This window comes from Calonectris borealis, chromosome 1 (genome assembly GCF_964195595.1).
Source record: "Calonectris borealis chromosome 1, bCalBor7.hap1.2, whole genome shotgun sequence".
Taxonomy (NCBI): Eukaryota; Metazoa; Chordata; class Aves; order Procellariiformes; family Procellariidae; genus Calonectris; species Calonectris borealis.
In genome coordinates this window covers 155,487,203-155,511,684 of record NC_134312.1, presented here as the reverse complement: position 1 = coordinate 155,511,684, position 24,482 = coordinate 155,487,203, and the positions used below count along the sequence as shown (strand labels likewise).

Sequence of the window (24,482 nt, the reverse complement as noted above, 5' to 3'; positions counted from 1 at the left end):
CTTGCAGAAATAATGCATCCATTAAAGATATTTCAGTATTTTTTATCACATTCTGAAAAACTTTCTTAACTCATCAGTTAACGTGGTTTACATTAAAACAAAACAAAAAAAAGCTAATATTGTTGTTTTATGTCCTAGATAGGTTCCAGTTTGATTTCTAAATCCAAATTTCCTGTTAATAGTTCACACATGAGTACGTTTTAACTTAGTAAATGCCAATGATACAAACTAATAGAATTTGTATTTTTATAAAGCATTGCCTTTCACTGGTGTGCCCAACAGATCTCTTCTTTATCTTTAATTCTGCATAAAATATGTGCAGGAGGTGGAGAACCTGTTTGTAATTCTCTCAGCAATTCTACATCTTGGAGACATTCGCTTTACGGCTCTGACAGACGCTGAGACAGCATTCGTGTCAGACCTGCAGCTATTGGAACAAGGTCAGTAGAACGTGACCTTGGAGCGTCACGATGAGGGCACTTGCGCTGATCCACCAACAGATGGAAACACAGTTCCAGGGAGACAAAAAAAATTACTTCTGAAAATTCATAAGTTGCTGTGGGAAGACAGTATCCAATTGACTTGGATGTTTTATAAACTACAGATTTTTATGGGACAAAAGAAAATACTAGTATTGCAAATTATCTAATTCAATGTCATATTTAATGCTACCATTTGCCAAAAGAAATTTTAAAATGCTCTGTGCTGCTTGTCAACAGCTGAACAATTTGCATTGAATTGCTTACATTCAAAATCTATGTCTTAAAAGGGTCTCTTGTTTTCATGCTTTGAAGTTTGCCCTCTTGGTCACTAACAAATCTCTTCAAAGTGGCTTATGGCTATGTCAATAAGTAGCATACCTTAACTCTAACACAAGAGAAAGTCTGCCAAGCCCTGGGGAAAGTCCTAAGTAATCTTTAAAGAGGAAAGCAAGCTGTAATGTAATATACAGATACGTTTAAACTTCACAAGGTGCTGATTATAGTAATCCGATTTTGTATGTTCATTAATTTTGATTACTCCTGTGACAGCACTCTTTTCTGGAATGTGTGGGTTCTTTCACTATTAAAAAATAGCATCTACATAAGAAAATCTGTTATAAAAAATAAAATATGCAGTAGAGCACAAATAAGGCTTTCTTTAAATTCTTTTCATTTCAGTGGCAGGGATGCTGCAGGTTTCACCAGATGAGCTTGCTTCAGCCTTAACAACTGATGTTCAGTATTTTAAAGGTAATCTTTTCCAAGCTTACATTCTCATAGATCAGACCTGGTGGCATTTTCATTTGAGAATTTTAAAAGGAGATAATTTTTGTTTCTTATTTCTTGAATGGTCTTATAAATTTTCTCTCTGAGGAATATGTAGGATTACCTGCCATGCAATAAGTCAGGCTGGGCCACTGACTTAGAAATGTCTTTGTAATATGGAGCAGAGCAGTTTCACAGTCTGAAGCTGATTAATCTTGCAAAAGGTGTCAAGATAACAAATTAGATATTAATACTAAGAACTAAAGTCAACAGGAGTGTCCTGAAAAACAAATTTTTTTGAAAAAGTTATTTTCAGTAAAACGCTAGTTCTGTGTGGTACACATATCCTTTTCTATTGAAAAAAATACAAAGGTACGTGTTTCCAAACTGAAGATCTTGTGAGTGTTGACAGTCTTCTCATCTTTCACTGAAGGCTTCAGAAAAAAACTAACATATGTTATGTTAGTATATGTTTGGCAAAGGAGAAATAAAAAGGATGGAAGGACTTACTGTAACTGAAATTACTTAAGGCGAGTTTACAGCATGCTTTCATCTCCATTTTCTGCTTTCTCTCTTAGGAGACATGATTGTACGAAGGCACACTATAGAGATTGCAGAATTTTACCGGGATCTCTTGGCAAAATCTCTATATGGTCGTTTATTTAGCTTTTTAGTCAACACAATCAACTGCTACCTTCAAAATCAAGATGAGACTGGCAGGTAGGAGTGCCATTACAAACTATTAGGTGTGCCATTATCTGTTCAAATCCAGATCCATAAAAGAAACATAATTCCATCATTTAAAGCATTTTATGATAGCATGACAGTGATGCTTGGATTTTTAAATCACTGGCCATTCCTTCAAATTGTTTCCTCGGTAACATATTTGTTAGTTTAATTGCTTGTGTAGGGGGACATGGTACTTTATGCAGTAATCTAGATTGGTGGTTAGAATTAATAGCGTTTTAAGAGTTGACAGTACAGAATGAGCTAAGTCTTTCAAAAAGCAAAAAGCTGCCTGGTGTTTTTTTTGGTGCAGAATATTCTTGTTCTTTCTCCCCAAAACTATGGCCTTAGCACAAGGTATTAAAAAAAAATTTCAAAGGCCTTCAAATGAATATTTAAACTTCACTAAATTAAATGTTCTAAGAATGTTCTGGATGTCTCTAGGTTATCATCTGCTAAATTCAATGCTGTTGCTGTCCAGTGTGCCTTCTTAGAAAAAATGAATGCTAATTAATGTGTGTCAGCGGAGCAATCAAGAAACAAACAAACAAAAACAAACAAAAAAAGAAGTCTCAGTAGAATCAAAGTAGCAAACTAAGACAGTAAACCTAATTAGATTATGATATGCATGTGACTTAACATCTCACATGCTCAGATGAGCTTTCTTACGAACACAAAGTACAAGATGTCTTGGCATTATTGGTAAACGGAAATACACAAAAGATAGATGTGGGACTTCCAAAAAAGAGTAAGTATTTTTTCCTTATATCATATCTGCGTTGGCTTCATAGGACAAATATTCATCAAGTGTCGTCTTTTAGAGTTAAGAGTTTGAAGACTTCACAATCTTTTTTTTATTCCTATCCTATTTGTAGATCAATTAGTAATAGATCACATTTCTCTTCTATATGCTTAGCTGACAGAAAAAGCTGCCATGCCTAAGTAACTCAGAGCTTTCTGTGCATAAAAGCTATATATACCACCAGAGTGCCTAGTTTTCTGCTGGAGGCAAAGGAAGGTTTGCCAGTAGCACGGAATGGTTTTAATTGTCTGTTTCTGATTGTACAGCCCCTTACAATTGCAGGCACCTGGACAACCAAGCTAGAGCAACTCTCCAATCCATGTCCTAATTTGAAATACTGTATTTATAACAAGGAAGGACAGTGGCATGTGGTCACATTCAATTCTTCCCCATTCATTCCTGGGAGTTATGGAACATGGGCTTAGCTCAGTGCATGTCTGTGACAGACAACAATCCAGCTCAGGCATTCCTAATTACAGTGAGCTCATTTGTAGAGGTCGTTGAGGAAGAAATCTAGAATCAGCATATTAAAAATCTATTTAAATTATTTGAAATAATTTTTCAATGTGTAATTTTGCAATTTTGAAATGTGATATCTCACAATCTTTCAGAATAGGGTATTGTGTATCTCTCTTGTTCAGTAATGTAAACCTATAATTTCTAGGTATCATAGGATCTTCAAATAATGAAAGTCAAAACTGTTTGTATATTGTTTACCTTGTAGTCTCCTTTTAGTGCAATCATATGTGCCTGAGGTGACTTCTGCCTTGTGGAAATACTTCTCAGTGAAACTATTTCTACCTGTGTGGTAACTTGAAGACTATGTGATGTTGTAAGTCCTAGCTAAAACAGGACAGCTGTTTGATGTTGTCAGGAATGAGGAATTTGCAATAGTTTTATATTATACCTATGCTTGAAAAAGGGGAGTTCTTCATTTAGGCTGGCTAAAGGAAGCTAACCAGCTCAGAATATATTGGCAGTGCTGACAAGACATATTAAATTTTAGCAGGCCAAATTCAGGCTCAGGTGCCTTTCCAAACTTGAAGCTAAATAGCTTATTTTAAGTGAAAATGAAGTTGGCTGTCCTTCATTGATATTTCAACCTCACTTGAGTTAACCAGCTTAAGATAAGAAAATAACTTCCCCACCCCCAGCTTTTTTTTTGGCCAACCTAATCATATTGTATAACCTGTAGTAGTAAATCAAGGCATAGCACAGTTTAAGATGCAAGTTGGATTAATGCAAGTCATTGCATGAATCTGTGATTTGTGGTTCAGATTTACTTCACATACTTCTGAGCAATTCTATCAATTAGCAGCATTATACCTCCAATTTGGTGCAGTTTTAATAAGCCTCTGCTTAAAGACCCACCAAAGACATTAACTAATGTGGCTAAATAAGGCTGATACATTTCAGGCCACACTTCATTCTCCAGTCAGAAACTTACACAGTTACTACTTATCAGATGGGATGAAGCTTTCATCAGAAATAAGTTCTCTCTTATTCCAGTTATTCAACTTACTGGAATAAGTTTTCTAACTCAGTTCTCTTGCTTTGTTGTGAGGTAGCTTAAGTGTACTTCCATCCCACTTCAGTGAGAATTTATGAAGCAATAAAATTAGATTTATTGGCTTAGTAACTCTAAGAGAAACATTTGATCTTGACATTTTTGAGGAAACTAGTTACCTGGGTTTGACTTTTATGGTGAAGCTACTCGATTTTGGTCATTAATATTGATTTATATGTACTATGAAATAGTTTGTTGCTGGTTTCAGGCGAAGGTAAAAGTGATGATTGCCATTAGATCTAAGGAAAGGGGAGACGGTTCTATGAAAAGCTGCAAAGACCAAGCTCTAGAGGTATTAAGTATGGAGGATAAAAGTCTTGCCAGAATCCAGCAAATTCATTACTTTATAATACTATCCAATAAATATAAACAAGAGTTTTAATGACAGTGTTAAGTGAGATAATACACCTTCAGAAATGTTCTCCTTCATAAAAAGTTACTTATGATTTTGTCTAGTTAGAACTGAATTATAACCATGGATGCTAGTTTGGACTGGTTGCAAGGTACCTTTGAGGTTTATTACTTTATTCATCTTGATACTGTTTCAAAGAAATTCATTGGGGAGAAACTGTTTTTCTGTAATTGGCCTCTAGAATGGGATTAGAGGAAAGCAATTAAAATTTCTCACAGGTGCTTATAATTATTTTTTAAAAGTGATTAATATTTATATTCACCAATTTGTATAATGATTTCTACTGATTTTATTCTTGTAAAAATTGTCTAGATGAACTTCTTCCCAAGACTCTTAACTCATCAGTTTACTACTGTTTTACTTCCATTCAAATAAGTATGCTGATTTTCAGTTTTGTAGATAAAAGAGACTAGAGCATTCCTGGTTGCCCAAATATGGCATTTCAAGGTACTTGATTGCACGTTGGCAAAGTTGGATCTAGTGATCCAAATATTAGTAATAAAATGCCTTAAGATGATGTTTTAAGAACTGCTGACTCATTCTGCAACAGGACTTTACATTTACGGGGATTTAAGAGTGTCTGTGAACTCTTGTGAAACATTGTTTTTCTTTTCTGATGAAAAACAAGCTCATTAGGTATATATGCTTGAGAAAATCTTGATATTGTCTTCCCTGCCTGCTAGTAGGTAGAAAGCACGATTAGCTAGTTAGCAAAGAGTTCCTCTCTTACGTGGCCTGAAGATGGAGCTAATGCCAATATGCCTGCTGTATTACAGACAAGCAAAGAAAGCTAGCATTCAGTTATACCTTCTGTCTGTATCACCAGGTTAGCCATAGGAGATTTCTGTTTCAAATAGAGCATTTCTAAGTAGGTATTTTCTGAAAGCTTGTGTGATCTTATTCCCAGTGAAATTCAAATATTGCCAGAGAGTAGCAGTGGCAACACTTATCTGGGCAAAGGAAAGATCTCAGGAGTCTCATTTACAAACTTCTTACTACACATTATCTGATTTATAGAATGGGATATTCTGAAATTGAAATCTTCTCAGCTTTAGAAAAAAATCAGAGCATAAACTAAAATGTTTATTTATCTATTATTGAACCTAGTAGAAGGGTACTGGGAATGCAGGAAAGACAGAAAGAGAGTTCCTGTTCAGAACATAATGAGAAAATTCACAGCATAATGAGAATTGTCTCTATATGTGGAGGTAAGGAAATCTTTAAAACAGACAAACAATACAAAGCATCTAATACAATACGGTGCATAATATATTTTGAGATCTGCTTCAGACAGGATCATTTCCAGTGTTTCATTAAACAAGACAACACCATTTTTTAAAGCATAGGACAAATTTTGCTTTAAGGAACTGGGGAAGAGTATGTGGTACTGATGAGAGGGCTATAGATCTTGATTCTATTAGCAAAAATATTTCTCCCTTCCTGCCATACCTGTCATGTCACTCAAAGAAATGTTTGTCAGATAAGGAGCCAATGTTTCTTTCCGCTGTGTCCCACTGCTGTCTCTATCTGTACCACTCACACCTGGGTAAGGTAATATTAGAAGAAAAATGACAGTTGTTGAGTAAGATGACTGAGAGATGTGGCAATGACACCAAGTCTCAGCAAAAATTTCAGAATTTTAAAAAAATCTCAGAAAAATCTATCTTAAAAGTCTCAGAAACTAGTTTGTTTTAGTAATTGTTTGAGATGAAGAACATATCCAACTGGGAGTATTCAGCTTGTTCCCTTCAAGAACCATATTTATGACAATGGGTATAATCTGTCCCCCTCAGAGAACTGAGGGAGTCTTAAGTAGGATTCTGAGGGTCCTCATTTGAAGGCTAGGTTATATACTTCAACTAATCCTAGAAATATTTCCTCATTAATCAGTATCACTTCTAGTTTATCCAGATCAGACATAAGCCTACTGGCTTCCTTCCTGGTTACTGGCAGAAGTTGGAGGAAGAGCAAGAAACGTTATATCTGGGGCAGATGAAAAAGCACGTTAGATCATCCTGCCGCAACAGATTCACCTCACTGCTTTATGCAGATTACAAAAAATTACAATGGGAATGAACCCTATGGATTTCAGAGCTGAAAACCATATAGGATGAAAAAAGAGCGATCAAATAACCTCCTCTAGGTTTGTCTGAAGCATTGGGTCAGAAGTATTGTAAAGGGAATTCTGTTCACCTTGCCAGGAATGGCAAACAGGTCAAGAGCATCTCCTGATGAATGGCAAGATGTCTGCCAAGACCGTAGATCATCAGACAGGATGTCTGGTGTATGTGTATTGTTTTTAGGAGCTGCCAAGAATTTTTGTGTAGTTTCTTTATAATGCAGGTAAGTGTACAAGATCAAAAGGTATTTCTAGTCTATAAGGACATCTTTACAGACATTTCATTCTGAGGAAAAAGGCAAAACTGGAGACATTGTAAAATATTATCAGTCGAAATGCTGTTTTGTAAATCATAAAAAACAAATGAGTTATGGTTAACATCCATGCCTGTTTTTAACCATTCACAACTATGTACTGGTCTAAGAGAGAAAAACATTCTTCAGATATTGGCCAATTGCTATTTTTCTAATTTCTATGCTAGGAAATATTGAAAGTCTCAGTCCTCACTAAAACTATAGCTGTTTTATTTATACATAGTAAATATTGAATATCTGAAACATAATAAGGAAAAGTGTCAGTGATGTTTAGTAACCATAAAAGAATAAAGTAAAATAAGGGGATTTTTCAGAACAAAAAGTGCTCTTTTCTAATATTTGTTCTTTTAGACACTGGTGACATGCCCTTTCATTTGTAAACATGGGATCATTCATGCTTTATTTTGCCTTGGGAATCTCTGCTATGATTAATTTAAGGAAAGTAATTTTGCTGGAATTAATATGATTGACAGCTAGCCAAGAAAAACATATATGGACCTTCTCTCTGAGAAGAAAAGTGGTATAAAACAGAGGAAGACAGAAGAAAGAAAAAAACAAAGCAAAGTAATTTGTAGCCATGTATAAAACAACACTTTTAATTTTGATGTTGTGCTGTCTCTTGCTATTTAATTTTCAAAATCTGGGCAATAATTTAATACAGAAAATTACTATCATGGTTGGTGAGATTTTGCAAATAAATGCCACAATGTAGTAATAAAATGTCGCTATTGTAGAGGATGCAGAGCCTTGTTCTGTTATACTTGCCCTGTAGGCAAGATATTAATTATGTAAAACCTCCAACTCTTTTTATGTAGTGTGTGCATCTTCTAATAATACAAGGGCAAGATTATCAAGTGGAGTTCATCAAAAAAATTGGGATGACATGTTTTCCTGTCAACAAATGCATCTCCAGCAAATCAAGATATTTCTTGGAAATATCACAGTTTTGATAAGGAATGTTATTTGAGGTAGGCGATAGGCTGGCTGTTAAGGCTTTTACCTGGAGTTTTAGAAACTAGGGCCAGGTTCGTGTTTTGCCTGATTTATAATAATTTATTAAGTCAATTTGTTTAGATCTTTTCCTTATGCAAATCTTTATATATTCCTTGAGAAAAAGTAAGAGAGTCTAATTTGACAAAATAACAGTTGTGGCACTCAACTGGGATGTAAACAATCCAGCCTCAAATCTATTCATTGAATCAGACAGAGAAGGGATAAGCTATTCCATCTGTGTTAAGTAGCTCTTAATAATTATAATAAATTAATATTCCTTCCTATAAGGAAAGCTATAGATAAATGACAAAATAATAAAATAAGAGTGAAAACATATTAAGGATTCTGAAATTCCAAACTACTTTTTTTCCAAAACTTATTTAAATAACATAATAATTCTGGCTTTTCAATATTAGTCTGAGGTAGTTTGTTTCCAAAATGTCTGATTCTTCTTTATAGAAATGGACTGGTTTTGTTGAAAACACGTTGTGACAAGGAATGTACACCCATCTCTATTCAGGAACACTTGAGAATGAGGCTTACATTTTAAAACACGATTTAAATTGCACTCGTTGCTAGAGATGGAGGTAGTGATATATCTTTATGCTTCTTGTTGTAGAAATTCCCTTGGAGGCTAATCGACCTCACGATAACCTCTCCTGCCCGACAAAGTCATTCTAGACTAGATTTATTATGCAACTCTCTATGTCTGACATTTACGCACATAGCCAGTCTTGTGACGATCAGTAGTGCATTGAACTAGTATGCCTTAAAAATGAAGACAAACTTCTTGGGTATGATTTCTGAAGGCAGCTCTGCTTGTCCCTGAGGATTGTTTTTCCTAGCTTGTTTCGTAGTACTCAATTTTTTTATGATTTTACTTTTTTTTGTTTGTTATATGGGAATTCATTTTCAGGGCTGGATCTTTGCCTAATTAAATGGTATTGTTTACAATGACTGAAATAGAACTATACTACAGTACTTCAATGGTGGATCACCTTTTTCTCCTTTACGTCTATATCCTGATATACACATAGATTTAGACATAGAGGAAACATAGAACATGGAGGAAAAATCTGGAAAGAAAAGTAGATTTCAGAAACAGCAAGCTGCAATATTAATTGTATACATATAACCCCATACATTTACAAATTACGTTGGCAAAGAGAAAGGAAAACTCATCTGCTTTAGAAAATGTCCATCTCCTTTCTCAGGAAGCTGATTGATTTTTCCTTTGCTGATTTTTCCTTTTTCCAGAGAGCCATTGGCTATAGTGTAAAGCCTTTCATCCTGCCGGCAGATCATTTCACTGTGGAGAAAGTCCCACTGCATTCACATAGGCAAACCGCAACAAATTTTTTACCGTAGCCCTCTTTTTATGTTCTCTGTCTAATGATACAGTGAAGAAAGTAAAGAAAAAGCCCAGCCTCAGTGAGCCCAGCCCTTTCACAAAGATTTCTCAAATCCTTCCAAAGCAGACAATAGGATATCCCAAAACATTAATTTTGCTCCCTGTAGTGAACTTAGTTTCTTCTCCAGATCAGGTTTACAATGACTTACTCCCAAGTAAGTACAGAATAATAACACCTCTGTCCCCTTCCTATTTCTCCTGTCCAAATCCTAGGTGACTGCCCTGCCTTAATCCTTCCACTGGGCCAAAATAAAAGCCCTTCCCTGAATGCAAGCAGTGGCATATGACAAATTAGATGCACTGCCAACAATTATTCTTTTATATATAGAGAGAAGAAACATCTGTCTTCTTTATGCCCAAATCCTGACTGTTCTTTCCCCTGAGAGATGTAACCTTCTGTGCAGCCTGAGCTCGCAGCCTCTACTTGATGCTGGCACAGGGAGGACTTTGGCTTAACAGGTTTCCCTTGAAGTACATTTAGTAGGAGCAGTTCTGGCTGTCGAAGAAATATAAACTGGAAGAGGTAACTGAGTGCAACCAGGCAATTTTGAAACTTCCCCTAAATGCCTATCCCTCATCTGAGTGAATAGATACCTACACCTTTAGAAACTGGACTTTAAAGAAGCTAAGATTTTTTCCTTCTCTTACAAATTTAGTTTATAAAGTGGCTGCTAAAACAATCTTGAACCCTGCTTTTTTATTTATGTTCGATATAATAGGTTGGTGGGTAGAATTTTGATTCTGTTGTATACATGGTCTGCTTTCATACCGTGTTTTTGAAATACAGCCTGCTTTCATCCTAGAACAGAAATACTTTTGTCAGAAACAACAGATATATTATTCACTTGCTTGAATCCTTATTATCAGCAATATCTTTTTTTCCCAGTGACCAGGTATTTGAAATTGGAGTATTGGATATTTTTGGATTTGAGGAGTTTCAAAAGAATACTTTTGAACAGGTAAGTGGCTATGTTTTGGTGAATTTACTGTAACTGTTAATGTTAATTCCTGTATTAAGGTTTTGGGGTTTAGCCAAAACAAGTGTTTTGATCAGAATATAAACATACATGGAGGAGAAAATTTGCTCTTAAAATATTTTTTTTCCCATTCTGCCTATATGTGTGTGAATGAAAACCCGGGCTTTGTACAGTTATTCATCATTTTAAAAGAATCTAGTAAACATCTACTATAATGATTTGGAAGAGGGGTAGTATCAGCACTGAAAGACAATCTGAGGAAAATAACTTAGTGTTGTCTGTTTTCATGGTTGTGGAAGTGATACTTCAACTAGGTCAGTGAGTAGGAGGACAATACACTGGATTGGAAGAAAGATCAAAAGGTCTTCAGATGCCTTGGAGAAAAAATAGAATGAAAATGCTACATTATGCTAAGTGCCATTACTGGCAGATTCACCTCTGTGTGACTTTACAACATGTGACTTTTTAAAAAATTGAATTACATACATGGAAAATAAATTAAACTTTAGCTTATTGAATGGCTAAAAATCCATTTAAATATCAAACTTTTTTTTTAAATTATGGAACTTCTTGCCCACCTTCAACATTAGTCTCTGAACACCAAATCTCTTGTGAATTACGTATTTCAGAAAGCATTAGCAACTCTACACAACATGCTGAAAGAGATGTCGAAGTTATTGTTCAGTTGTTCATTCATTCTGTAGTGCAGCAGAAGAAAATCAAAGCATAGAATAGAAAATCAAAGCATAGAAAAGAATAGAGATGGCATCAGCAACAACAAAGGACCTGTTATTTTTTGAAATCAGAATTTGCCCCTTCATCCCAGTCGATCCATTGTTTTATAGCTCAACTTTCTCATTCTAGTGAAATAGAAGTCATAGAGCTACATTAGTTTAGTTTGTGTAGCATGTTTACATGGCTACCCAATTTCCAAATGTTTGAAAGCACAAACAAGGTAAGCTTACCTCTACTTTCAAAAAAGCATGTAAGAATGCAATAAAACATATTCCAGTTCCCCTCTTACAAAACTTTTTGCTATTAGAGTTCTACCTAGCTTGAAAGTTTGCTGGATTAAGGACTATTGATGTGTGCCAATATTCACAGTCATTTACTCAGTGTGAATGTCTACTTTGGGGGAAAATATCAAATGAAAAATAAAAAACATTTTAACAGACTGAATATATGCAAAAAAAAATTCCATATAACCTACTGATTAATAAGGATAAAGTATCCTATACATTTTAAATGCATCTCAAAAGAGAGGGGTGCATCTTGGGACTTACTGGCTGCTTTCCTTTGACTCTGTTTTTGTCATGAAACTCATATCAGTTTGGTTTTTGTCATGAAACTCATATCAGTTCTGCAGCTGACATCATGAAATACCATGAATTCCAATTTCTGGGGTAAGTCGTTTTCTGCTTAGTGACTGCAGAGGATGCTTGAAGAGAAAATATGAGACTCAAAGAAAAATGAGTAAAAATAATTTATTTTAAGATTTCTGCATAGCAAACATAATTTCAAAGTCAACTTTACACTTTTATTTTATTTTTTCTAAATAAATATATTTCAAGAGACACTTACTGTCCCTCCACCTGGACTGAATGCATTTTGTTGAGTAATATTGAGTAATACTCTGAGTCATTACCTCAGAAACTACTGAACTGCATTCCTGAAAAGATAAAATAGAGGTGAGGGAATTACAGAGTTAATTTTTATATGGAGTCTATAATGTGATTAATACATCTGATTCCTGAAGTGATAGGTTGCAGCATCAATGAAAAGAAGCAGTTTGTATCTCCACATGGCACAATGTAATCATGCAGACATACCGAAAACAGCCTGCACTCAAAAGCTGGAGCTGTCTAGCAGTCTAGCCTAGTTCAGTATTCTGCCTGGGCTCGTTAACCCTGATGATAAACAGGCTTGTTAGCCCAGATAGGGTCCTCATGCAAAACATTGCATCATGTCTGCAAACATGCCCAGTGTCAAGGCCTGTGACTGCAGAACGTTAACATTAAATGTTACAGCCAAACAGTGGAGGAGCCATAAAAATTGCTTTTTCATCACATTTAGATTAACATGTATTAAAATGGCATTACAAAAGTAATTTGAGGAAAATGAACCTTTTGTTTCAAATGAGTGTAAGACAAGGCATTCTTTGTGATACCTGTTTGCCTGCTTTCCTGAAAAAAAAGAAATTACAACTGTTTTCAGGAAAGATTAAAACCTCCTGATTGCCCAAATCTGGGGACATTCCAAGCAGCTGCGTGAATCTTTCTGGTGCTTCAAATCAGGTCAGTTGATAGACAGTTTAATATCATAATTAAGAGAGCAATATGACAGTAAATCATATGTCAGTTTAAGCAATTCATTTTAATAGACTGTGTTTGAAGATGGTTCAGGAAGAAAGAGCTGGATAAACCAGGTAGAATAACTTGTTCACTCCAGTGAGTGTGTTGGAATGACAAGGCATTAGAGTATTGAAATGTCAAAGGCAAACAAAGAATTGGTCTAGGAACAGTTCATGAACAATGCATAGGACAATAGATGTCAAAGAACTAGAAGAGTAAGGTTAATTATGTCTACACCAAGAATTTGGTAACTTCTGCAGGCAAGATGATGTGACTGACAGCTTGCAAGGAGAGAAGTTTTGTAGGCAATTACAAAGAAGAAGGCATTAGAAGTTAAAAACAGTATTAATTACTGTTCAGTTTTCCTTGTACTTGGTGAGCACTGGTAAGCCTTCATTTTATAGAACATATGTGTGATACATTATATATTTATAATAGTAAAAATAGGACATATAATTCTAAAATAACAGTAAATAAGTGTATGGATAGTGAGTGGAGTTGTGATTTTTGGTATGAAATTTAAAAGCTGAAAGACAGGGGACGGTGTTTTTAGAAGCTACAGTCTGATGGAGTCATTGCTCAATAAAGTCTGAAAGCTTCTGAATTATAAGGATATAGTGAGTTACTGCTCAACAGCTGAGCTATGGTAAATGACTACAGTACACTTTTAGCTCACTCCAATTACAATTTACAATCACTTCCTAGCAGTGATCATTAGCTTGGGAACAGCATTTTCCTAGAGCAGCTGCATACCTGCTGTGCCAGAACAGCTTTGTATGCAGCCGCATTTGAACATAGTCAGAAGTAATCACAGATTTGTCTATCCTATTCTATACAGAAATGACCTTCATTTTGAGATCGTTTCAGGAAATATGAGTGCTCCACCAAAAATAGCAGTGGCAGTTTTCGATGTTAGTTTTCAATGTTTTCTTACGTTTCCTTGTTTGAGAGGGACTATATTTATTTAAAGCTAGGTCAGATCTTATTCGTGGTTCCTTCACAGCACAACTCCAAATAGTGCAGTCAAGGAATGCTGATATTTCTTAAACCTTTATGCTGCTATCTTCTTTATACCTTTATGCTAGTGTATTCTTTGACCACAAGAGCATACAACACAAACAGAAAGAACTCGCAGCAAATGAACATAACAAGCAATAAGCAGGAGGGAAGGCTGATAAAGTTGCCTGTATCATTTTCCCCTAATTGTTTCTAAGAAATAGCAGAAGAATCAGACCTTAGAGTATCAAGAGTAGCTTTCCTTCACCCTGCAGAAAGTCAGGTCTTTCTACAGAAATGGAGGTCTGTAGTTGTGGAAGCATCATAAAGAGCAATAATGCAGTTAAATAAAATGGACTCTAGTAGTCTTTTCTCTCTGATGTCTAATTCAAGTGGTAAACTGAAAAAATATTTAGCTCTCGCTAAATAATGTGTTCAGCTCTTGCATGGTATTCTGCCTCTGTAGAGCTCTTAAGTTTTGCAGAAGAAAGTGTATATACATCCTCCTCCTTCTTATAGGAAATATAAGTGATTTATCGGAATTAGGACCGCAGATCACGGAAACAGTCAAGTGTCTCTTGACTCCCATTCAACTCCATACCCATTAAAGTATGTGCGGCATTATCTGCGTGATGCAGTAGAGCGCTGGGAGAGGGATGGCGCCCGTGGAGCTCCGTGCAGCACATCTCTCGCGACAGGAGCCAGCTGGCTCCGAGAGCACAGAGCATTGCCTGCCCCACTCAGGACTTCACTTCAGAGTCACTGTGGCGAAGCAGAAGAGCTTGTACAACCCAGCTGTGTTACAGGAATTTTCACCTACCTTTATTATTAGGTGTGGTAGGTTTTAACTTCTCAGCGTGTTATTTCTTTAGTTAACCCTGCTGAGACTTCATTTAATTTTGTCATGTGACCTTTCCTGGCCAAAACAGCGATAACAGAATATTTTTTTATTAAATTGCATTGCCTCCGCCATGAGACCGTTTCTAGCTATCCAAATGTAAGCTCATGTTGCGTGCTTTGTAGATGGATGGATATGAATAGACAAAAGTTACATGACCTAACTTTTCTACAGTCATTGCAGTCTCAGTGACAGCAGACGGGAGGTCACACACTCGAGTTTTTGCATTCAGACAGTCTGAAGGATTCCAATATTTTATTTTATGCAGAAGAAATCAGCCATCTTTGGTTTTGCCTGTCCAGAGCACAGGCGGATGGCCCTGCTTGCCCCTGTACGAGCCTGTGGAACAGGCGGCTGCTGGCGCGCACTGAGCTCTGAGACTGCGTGGGGACGTGAATGCAGAACCTCCCTCTGCAGCTCCCGGTGCTGGGGCGTTCCTTGTTCCCCACAGGACGAGGGACAGTGCTTTATTATCTTCATTCAGCCTTTAACGAGGAAAAACGATGTGATATTTTTAAGTCAGAGTTTTGCTAGCCTCCATACACAGGAAGGTTTTAATATCCTTGTTGTGGAGCAGCGAGAGCCAGCTGATCCTTGGCATGGGGGAGCTGGGCACCAGCAGTACCCCAAGGCCGGCCGTGCCCTGCCTGACAGGCACCATCCCGCAGGGCCTGAGCATGGTGGGCAGAGCCAGGGCTGGTAACGGCGCCCATCGGCAGCCCTGACACGGCAAGCAGCGAGCCGGGGCTGGGCTCCTGTCAGGAGCAGCTGGAGACGGGGCTGGAAACTGGCACTGCCATGGTGTCGCCTGGGACTGGGCCCATGGGCAGGGTGTGGGTGAGGGTCCCAGGGAAGGGTGAGGGGGGCTGTAAAAGCCTGTTCCTGCTCTCAGGGGCCTGGCGATCCTGCAGTTTAATCTCTTCCTCAACCCGGTTCCTGTGGATCTTACACTCTGCATGGCTTTTGTCATCGTACCCCTGTTCCCTCTCAGTCGCTTTGGTCTTTTTTCCAGTCTGCACACATTTTTTTCAGTTTGTGCAGGACACTATTATCTGTCCAGTGTTCCAGTCAGCCACTGGAAAAGTAGTGTTACTCAGTTTTAAAGTTGCCTTATCACGTACCTGACATCAAAATGTTTATTTTTTTCTTTATTCTTTTATGGTAGACACTTTGTGGCGAAAAATAAAATCATTTATCTAAATTTGAGATTCCCAGCTAGACTCAGTTTGTGATTGATTGGTGAAGTGCTGCACAAGGACATTTATTAACTGATATCTTACTTTTCCACAGCAGCACCCTTTTTTATCCTACAGTACTTAGTTGCTGGCCAGCAGTATGAGAGAAAAAATAATCTGGAACTATTTCAGTATCTTTAATTCCAAATTCTTTCAAGGAAAGACTGTTGTTACCATGTTTGTTTGCTTGTTTGTTTAATACTTTTATATGTACAAAATTAGGTGGGGACTATTCCACTTTGTATTGAAATTGTGTCCCTTTTGGAAGGGCTTTTCACACCCTCCTTTGTGGAAGGCTTTTCAGGTGACAGCTACCCATAATAAAATTTTAATATAGCACTGGGTTCTGTTTTACTTTATTTGAGGACCACAGATCCACTAATGGCAGACCCCAGAAATGACATGAGTTCCCAGTGAAATAAAGTTCTTCTGACAGAGAGACAGGAGGACTATATTTGAATTTTTGTTGGAGCTGCATGGAAAACAAGAAATCTGTATTAGATCCTATTGCCCCTAAAAGGCAAAGGAATAAATGGTTTTGTTATACATATATTAAAAATATTCTGATTAGTACTCTACATAAAAAAAGGATGTGGAAATGTTTGGGTAGCAGGTACATGGGGGAAGAGTGATCAAGATACTTCTGAGAAATAAGTGATTACCAACCTTAGGTTTAAAATATTTTCTGAGTCCAATCTCAGTAAATAGAAGATGATTCTGCCTTCCACTATCTTAGAATTGCATTTTTGGGAAATGCTAGAACACATCCTTGCAAATTAAACTTGACATTGTAGCTTCATCATCTTGGCCAATAACATACGGCTTGATAGATGTGTTGATATGATAGCTGTAAGCTTTACTCCATGCTCTGAATACGCATCCCTTGAGAGAGCTAATCCTTCTGCATGACCAAAGGATGTAAATGAGCTTTCCAAAGGGTATTTACATCCATCATTCCCTCACTGATTGACAGTCACCAAGTTTTCTTTTCACAAATTCCCTTTTTTTTTTGGCTATGCCTTTTCAAATAGCTATTTATATAAAGTGAAGAGCAGGAAAATTTCATAAGCTGTAGGTGCTTTTCTGTCTTTGGAGTACAGTACAATTTTGTTCTTCTAAATTTGAATTTGGAGTGTACTTAATAGTACTAACTGGTCAAATGTAGTAAAAAAAGAGAGATCAAGCTAACGCTGGCTGATGTGATGAATACTTACTGCTTTTACCAAATGCCACTATATTATTTTCCAAATTCTACAATTTGGATGATACTTCAAGTTGTTTGTTTAAATACTTGAACAAGATTTTTTTTTTTCTTCTAATAATATTCTAGAAGTACTTTTTAATGAAGACTTGGACAAATAGACAGTGTATTTGTTTTCACTGAGACATGATAATGAGTTAGGATTAGAAAGACAGACGGATAGAAAGGAGGATTTCTTACAGAAGAGACATAGAATGGAGCCAATAAGAGGCATGTGAAGAACAGTTTAGGTAATGTTTAATGACAAAAAGTACCATAGGTAATGTTGAGTAATGCTGCAAGGTAAACCAAATATACAATGCTTAAAGTTATTTCCACAACATTTGTTTTAGGTAAAAATTTCATTGTGTTTTCTTTTATTACCACTGCATTTCCATCTAATTTTCATGGGTGCAATTAAATACATGTTTAAAAAATCTAGTTTTCTGAACTTTTCGTATCTTTTGACAGACAATGTGTCATTGTTTTATATAACACTTCATACGACGTGGAGCAAAAGAAGTTGGGTTAGCAAAGCTAGTATAGTTCATTTTCATCTGATGTCTACATTTCGGCTGTTTTAATTCGTATGTCAACCTGTATCAAGCTTTTAATTTGAAACATTCATTTTATTATCTTTTCCCAGCAGGTTGTATAAAACATTGAAATGGAGAAAGATATGATCAGAATGTCTTGCTTTTCAGCAGTCCCTGGCTGGTCTCCTGGTTCTCATTCTGCAGAGCTGTTACTCACAGCCACTGCTAGAGAGAGCAGCTTTGGAGCAGCTTGCAGCTTGTATAAGCGCTTGAGCTTGCTTTCTGGTCTGGTTTGCAGAACCTTACTGTCATTATGGCAAGTCTGCCAGTCTGAATGACATTATTGCTTATATTACTAGAAAGGACACCAGTGTATGCCATAATATAGCAATCTGTAGAATTTATAAATGTTTTTTTTTTCTTTACCAGCCCAGCATGTTATGTGTGAATATTTTAACAAAATACTATGCCTTTTACTTTTGGCAGTTAAAATCAATGCTATTTATCAGATCTTTTTAAGATATGACTAAGACAGTTTTTCCCTTCCGTTGAATTGTGTAGTTTAATAATTTTGCTGCACAGTCAGGTCCTCAAATACATTTATTGTTTTTATGTATTTTAGGAAATTGGCATGTGATAAAAAGTAAACTTGAGTTTATAGTGATTTTATCGACTTTTCTTATGGTAAAACATACCTGTGTAAAGTTAAATGACATGGTTCTCTAAACAACTCATTTGCAAATAAAGATATACATAGCATGCATCATTTTAAGGCTTTACATATCCTGTGAAGTATAAGCTTGTAATGTTATGTCTGCCTTCTAAAATAATGTTAAGAAGCTTCTGAAAAGATTTTGTAATTAGAATTAGAATACGAAAAGTGATCAGTAAAGCATATTTTGCCTGCCAGAAAGTTAAAAAATCTGTCTTTTTCCATAAAATAAGTAGATCATGTAAGTCAATTGTATACTTTCATTGTTAATAAAATGAGATAACAATCTGAATCTTTAGAAATCCCACTTTTAAAAAACAGCTGACTTTTGTCTGCACTATCATGCATTGGTAAAGACAGTTAATAACAGACATTTGGTTATAAAACGGGGGTTTTGTTTTATTTCTTCTTACTGTTATTCGCACTAGACTATTTCATTGTATAGCAAGTGCAAGTTGACTATTCTAGCATGAGGTGTTAATGGAAAATTCAGGCAGCTATTACACATTACTTGGGTTCTTTTCCCTCATCTGAAGGTTAAGCCATATACTTTTAGGATTGATCTAAATATTTCATATTTTTTAATATGACTTGCTGGTGGAATTGCTTTTACACACTTTATTCATGGAAGATATAGTTTATGGCCAAAACAAATATCTGACTAGTTTAGTCTGAAAAGAGACGGCATGCAAGCATTCCTTGCATCATTCTTCATATAAAGGGTCCTTCCACCCTTTTAGGAGTTTCTGTTTTCTTAATTTCTTAGTGATAGTATAACATTGGAGGAGATTTTAGAATTTTCCACTAAAATTTCCACTTTAATATAAATAAAATAGTTAAAACATTTATTCCACAAATTTATTAAATATTTACTTTTTTGCAGATTGCGAGCTTTGAGTAAAATACGAAAGGTCCCAAAATAAGCTGATACGACTCCCACCTGTTTTTCATTGAAAATCAGATTCCTCTTAAACTATTTGAGAAAATGTTTGAGAGCCTTTTATATTATTTATCTCTCCAAACTTTGAACTTTTCTATTGAAGACGTTTTCTTGCCAACCTTCCCTTAGAATATCCATAAAATGGAGAGAAGCATCTAGTAAAATGTCCCTAGGTGTTGTATAACATATATTTGGGCAAAACACAACGAGTTCTTCTGAGACTGCTTTAGACTTCAGTGACATTATATGTGGAAGCAGAGTTTGAATGTCTTTGTTAATGTTGAACTAACTACAGAGTCAGGATCCTAACCAAATACGTAGTTATTTTTTATAAAAGCACATTGCATCTGTGTAGTTTTCCTGAGTATAAACTGCAGAAAAATATTAAGTGTACCAGTTTATACATAGAGTTACCCCATCTCAATCAATAGAATTAGTGTAAATTTGCTCTATGTTTGATAATGCTGGTATTTGATAATTCTTATGTAGAATTCACAATGAACTGTGCAGGCAGAAAACTGTTTATTCCCAATTTAATACTAATAGCTGTTAAAATGTAAATTTCCCTAGGGTCTTGCTAATCTATGGGCTGCCGAGAGATAACATATTGTGGATTGACATTTCATCAAATTCAGTATTAGACGTGCAGTAAAACCTACACCGATGAATTATCCGGTAAACTTCTAATACTCATTTTTCCTTCGTTTTACAATAGCTGTGTGTCAACATGACCAATGAGAAGATACACCAGTACATCAATGAAGTGCTTTTCCTACAAGAGCAAGCAGAATGTGTACAAGAGGGAGTTGCCATGGAAACGGTGTATTCTCCTGGTAACCATACTGCAGCCTTGGATTTTTTCTTTCAGGTAGTTTTCAGATCCATTTTACACCGTGTATATTTATACACAGTATCTGCATGTTAGACTAATACAAGCTTTTGCCTGCATTTTCTGATTTATGAATCTGTAGAGAAGGTTATGAGTCCAAAGAGACCATAGAGAGGGCTGTTACAACTGCCCTCATAGCTCGAGGGCTAACAGAGCTTTCTAACAGTCCAGGGTTGAAGAAGGTGTAACAGAAACTCCTTGCCTGTACTGATTCACATGTAGCATCTGTGTATCATGCCATGTCGTTAATGCAGCTGTAGGACTAACGAGTCTCTGTTGTAAGCCTGACAGTTTCTTTTGTGCGTGAAGCTAGTTTCTGGAGTATAACTTCTAAGAAGGAAGTAGCCGAGTCAGTTTCCTAAAAGATCATCAACAGTTACCATTTTTTGGCAACTGAAATATTACTCCCTATGTTTCTTGCAGAATTATCTGATGTGCATAGCCTTGGAGACTTAGCAGAATATTTTAACCATTTTTTCCTTTTCTTTGAGGTGATATATGTTTCTGTTTACTAAATTACAAGCTGTGTTACTCTACAAGGAACAACTGAAATTCTATTGCTCCTGTATAAAATGAGAAAAATCTATTTTTCGTTTCAGAAACCATCAGGCTTTTTGTCGATGCTGGATGAAGAAAGCCAATCTATTTGGTCAGTGGAACAAAGCCTTTCTAAACGCATTCAGTCTTACCTGGATACGTCAGACACAAATACAGTATATTCCTCCACAAAAGACGGAAATGGTAACCTTGCCCCAAAGGATCAGGGCTCCACCTTCACTGTTATGCATTATGCTGGGAGGGTAAGTTGTTTGAATGATTGGTTACACACAGTTAATGAAAAAGAGTAAACAAAACAAAATTCTGCATGGCTTCTCCAACTCGTGGCTATAAATAACAATTCACTTTTTAGTGATGAGTTTTCAGAGGACAGCTTAGAATCTCAATGCAATATCTAGTGTATAAAATCTGTAGTTTGTATCATATTGTGCAGGATTCGGGCTACCTAATTGTGTCTCCTAAATTGTGGCAGCACGTGATACGTACCTGTCCTGATTTCGGCTGGGATAGGGTTAAATTTCTTCCTAGTGCTGTGTTTTGGATTTAGTATGAGGAGAATGTTGATAACACACTGATGTTTTCAGTTGTTGCTAAGTGCCCTCCTAGTCCAAGGACAGCTCCCGTGCCTACTGACTGAGCTAGGTACACAAGATGGGAGGGAACATAATCAGGACAGCCAGCCCAGCTGGCTAATGGGGTATTCCATACCATGTGACGTCATGCTCAGTGTATGAAGGGTAGGCGTGATCCAGGAAGTATCGATCGCTACTTGGTTATCGGTCAGCGCGGGTGGTGAGCAATTGCATTGTGCATCACTCATTTTGTATATTTTATCATTATCATTACTATTTTCCCTTTTTTTTCCCTGTTCTATTAAACTGTCTTTATCTCAACCCACGAGTTTTTCTCACTCTTACCCTTCCGATTCTCTCCCCGTCCCGCTGGGGGTGGGGGGAGTGAGTGAGCAGCTGCGTGGTATTTGGCTGCCTGCCAGGTTAAACCACGACAGTACCTAATCACTTCAGAATCCTCCATGGAAGACATGTGGAAACTGCAGGTGCTTCAGTATAACCAGAAACTGATACCTGGACGCTCCTCTCTCTACCTAAGCAACAGACAGAAGAGATGAGTTTGATGATCAAGAAATTGGGCAGCTATGATAAAGTCTTTTGATTAGAACGCCTGTTACAATTCTAAAACAAATGTAATAGCTTTGCTGCTGTTTATTGTGAGAGATAATTAGAGCAACCTTCCCTCACATGGTTTTCTGAGTAGCAAATGCAGGGGATTTAGCTGGTATGCTGCTAAAAAAATCAGTTTGGATTCAGAAGGGAGTTCTATGTGCTTGCTAGGGTAAGAACACCAGAAAAATAACTCTAATCCATGCTGCTAAAGGCACTGGATGACACACGTTCTGCTATGATGAATATTCCAGGTGGAACAGATTTATGCTGTTGAACACCCAGTCAGTCAACTATTGATAGTGGGTACTCTTATGAGATGTGTTCAAGACTTGTCTCCAAGTCACCAAAAAAAGACTTGCTGACTCTGTCGTATCTCAAGGTAACATTATATGCCCTGAGTTCTCCAGAACAGATGAGAGGTTGGAATGTGCACGCTTAGGCTTCTTTAAGCAGATCAGGGTCCTTTACAGCAATATAAATGGAGAAAGGTCTATTTTGTGGCTCCTCATTTGGAAATGAAGTCGATGGACGTGTTGAGTAGTGTTCTGACACAGGCAAATTTGTTCCTGCCCAATGATAGAAATGTGGTCATTATGGAAAAGATTAAGACTATTTGGGCAGTGCTTAAATTCCTAACCTAAATACTCTGAATAACTCCCTGGAGGCTTTTCTTTCATCCTAAGGCCTTCTACTTAGACTAAAATTATTTGTCAAAGTTAAATGGTTTGAATACCTCCACTATTGGGACTTTTCAGTAGGAATGTGGGCATGCAGTGGTTAGATAACAGCACAACGAAGATTTTGTGAAACTTATTAGCACTTAAAGTGACATAGTTAAGAACTGACCGTGGACTCCAGATGTCTAATTTAATTTATAAATCTGTTCTGTACTTGTTAGGTAAATATTTTTTCCTGGAGTTCTGTTTGTGATTATACAAATTTATCACAATAGCTCTAAAAGATTCCACACACCAAAAAGCTGACATGGAAGCAGCAGCAAGGCGGCTGCATTAAAATCACAACCAGAAAAATAAGCACATTTCTTCAAAATGAAAAAAATGTTTGTCTTATTCTCTGAAGAAGCACTCAGTAGGAAGATTTGTTAAGATCAAAGTTTCAGGTGCCTAGGTCTGAAAGTTAAACTGTGAGTGGTAAGGAGTACACTTTCATTAACGTGTGTTTTAGCCTTGCATGGTTGTTTAGATTTTTTTTTTTAGTAACATAGACACTTGGTTTGACCTTTTCCTAATAATAGTAATGACATTTAATCTAAAAGTATGAACAAATAGACAGCTCTCCAGGTCATGTAAATTCACACATTCTTTTGAAGTCAATGGAGATCCTTTGATTTACATTGGCCAAGGAACTATTCCAGGCAGTCAGGTTGTTCTTTGCATCCTTATGACAGTAAAATGCTCGGCCCTGCCAAACCAGAAAAGTACCCATGCAAGTGCTTAACTCTCCTTACTTTAATAGTGATTGAGCAAAATCCTTAAAGCCACTTGCATTTTTGATATCTCATGGAACTGTTGTCTAGCTATCTTAGATTGAAATTTCCAGTGATTTATGATATGTATTTACATAAAATCTGATGATAGCATTACTGTACTAAATAATGACACAAATTGAGTTTATGCTGAGATTAGTATGTCTTCATAAGTTGATAAGTTGAATATGAAAAACTGGAATTTTAAAACTGCTGATGCTGTTCTTTAGATTGGGCTATTACTACATTTAGTAGCTTTTTATAGAAGTCATTTGTGATTTATGCGTTATGAAAATTGTTAAAGGATCAGGCTTTTAAATATATCAGGTTTTATTGGCACTCAAAAATAAGAATTTCATCTATAAAGTAACAGTATAGTTTGGCAGGTTTTGAGAGCCATTTTTATAGTCTGATATCAATTAAATGAGTCTATAAAGCAATCTTTCTCTGTGTCGTTACCTTCAGAGATCCCCAAATTTAAAACAAGGGGGCTTGATTTTGTTCTCACTTACCACAATTTTTCACTGATTGTAACTCCTTTAACTTGGTAAAGCTTCTCATTATTTACCTGAGTATAACTGAAAGATGAATCAGACCCAGAGGGTAGAAAAAGAATTACCGGTACAATGTGACAGGTAATTGAACGTGAAATTTTTCACTGCTAGGCTTAATCATTTATATTCAGGTGATGTGTCTAGGCTGGTGTTTGTGGAGGAAGTCACACTGAATGCAGGATCTGTGTTAGAAGGTGAAAGCAGACATCCTCATTTCTCTAGGTAACAAAAGTTGCAACTGCAATGTAGTTCACAGCCAATGTGAAACAGCTGCTACTCCGAGTCATCTAGAGAAACAAAAAGCTAATATTCTATGTTGGCCCTGGTATGAATCT

The 24,482-nt window shown here is 36.5% G+C and overlaps 1 protein-coding gene across 1 annotated transcript in view; it reads left to right on the top strand.

The window, feature by feature from the left end:
• Positions 1–24,482, top strand: part of MYO16 (myosin XVI) — a 304,717-nt gene that overhangs the window by 184,092 nt on the left and 96,143 nt on the right. Inside the window, exons 17-22 of the mRNA XM_075137449.1 lie at positions 323–440; positions 1,161–1,232; positions 1,826–1,967; positions 10,478–10,550; positions 20,192–20,344; positions 20,965–21,165. Coding sequence (XP_074993550.1) covers positions 323–440; positions 1,161–1,232; positions 1,826–1,967; positions 10,478–10,550; positions 20,192–20,344; positions 20,965–21,165 — 759 coding nt within the window. The remainder of the gene's footprint in view (positions 1–322; positions 441–1,160; positions 1,233–1,825; positions 1,968–10,477; positions 10,551–20,191; positions 20,345–20,964; positions 21,166–24,482) is intronic.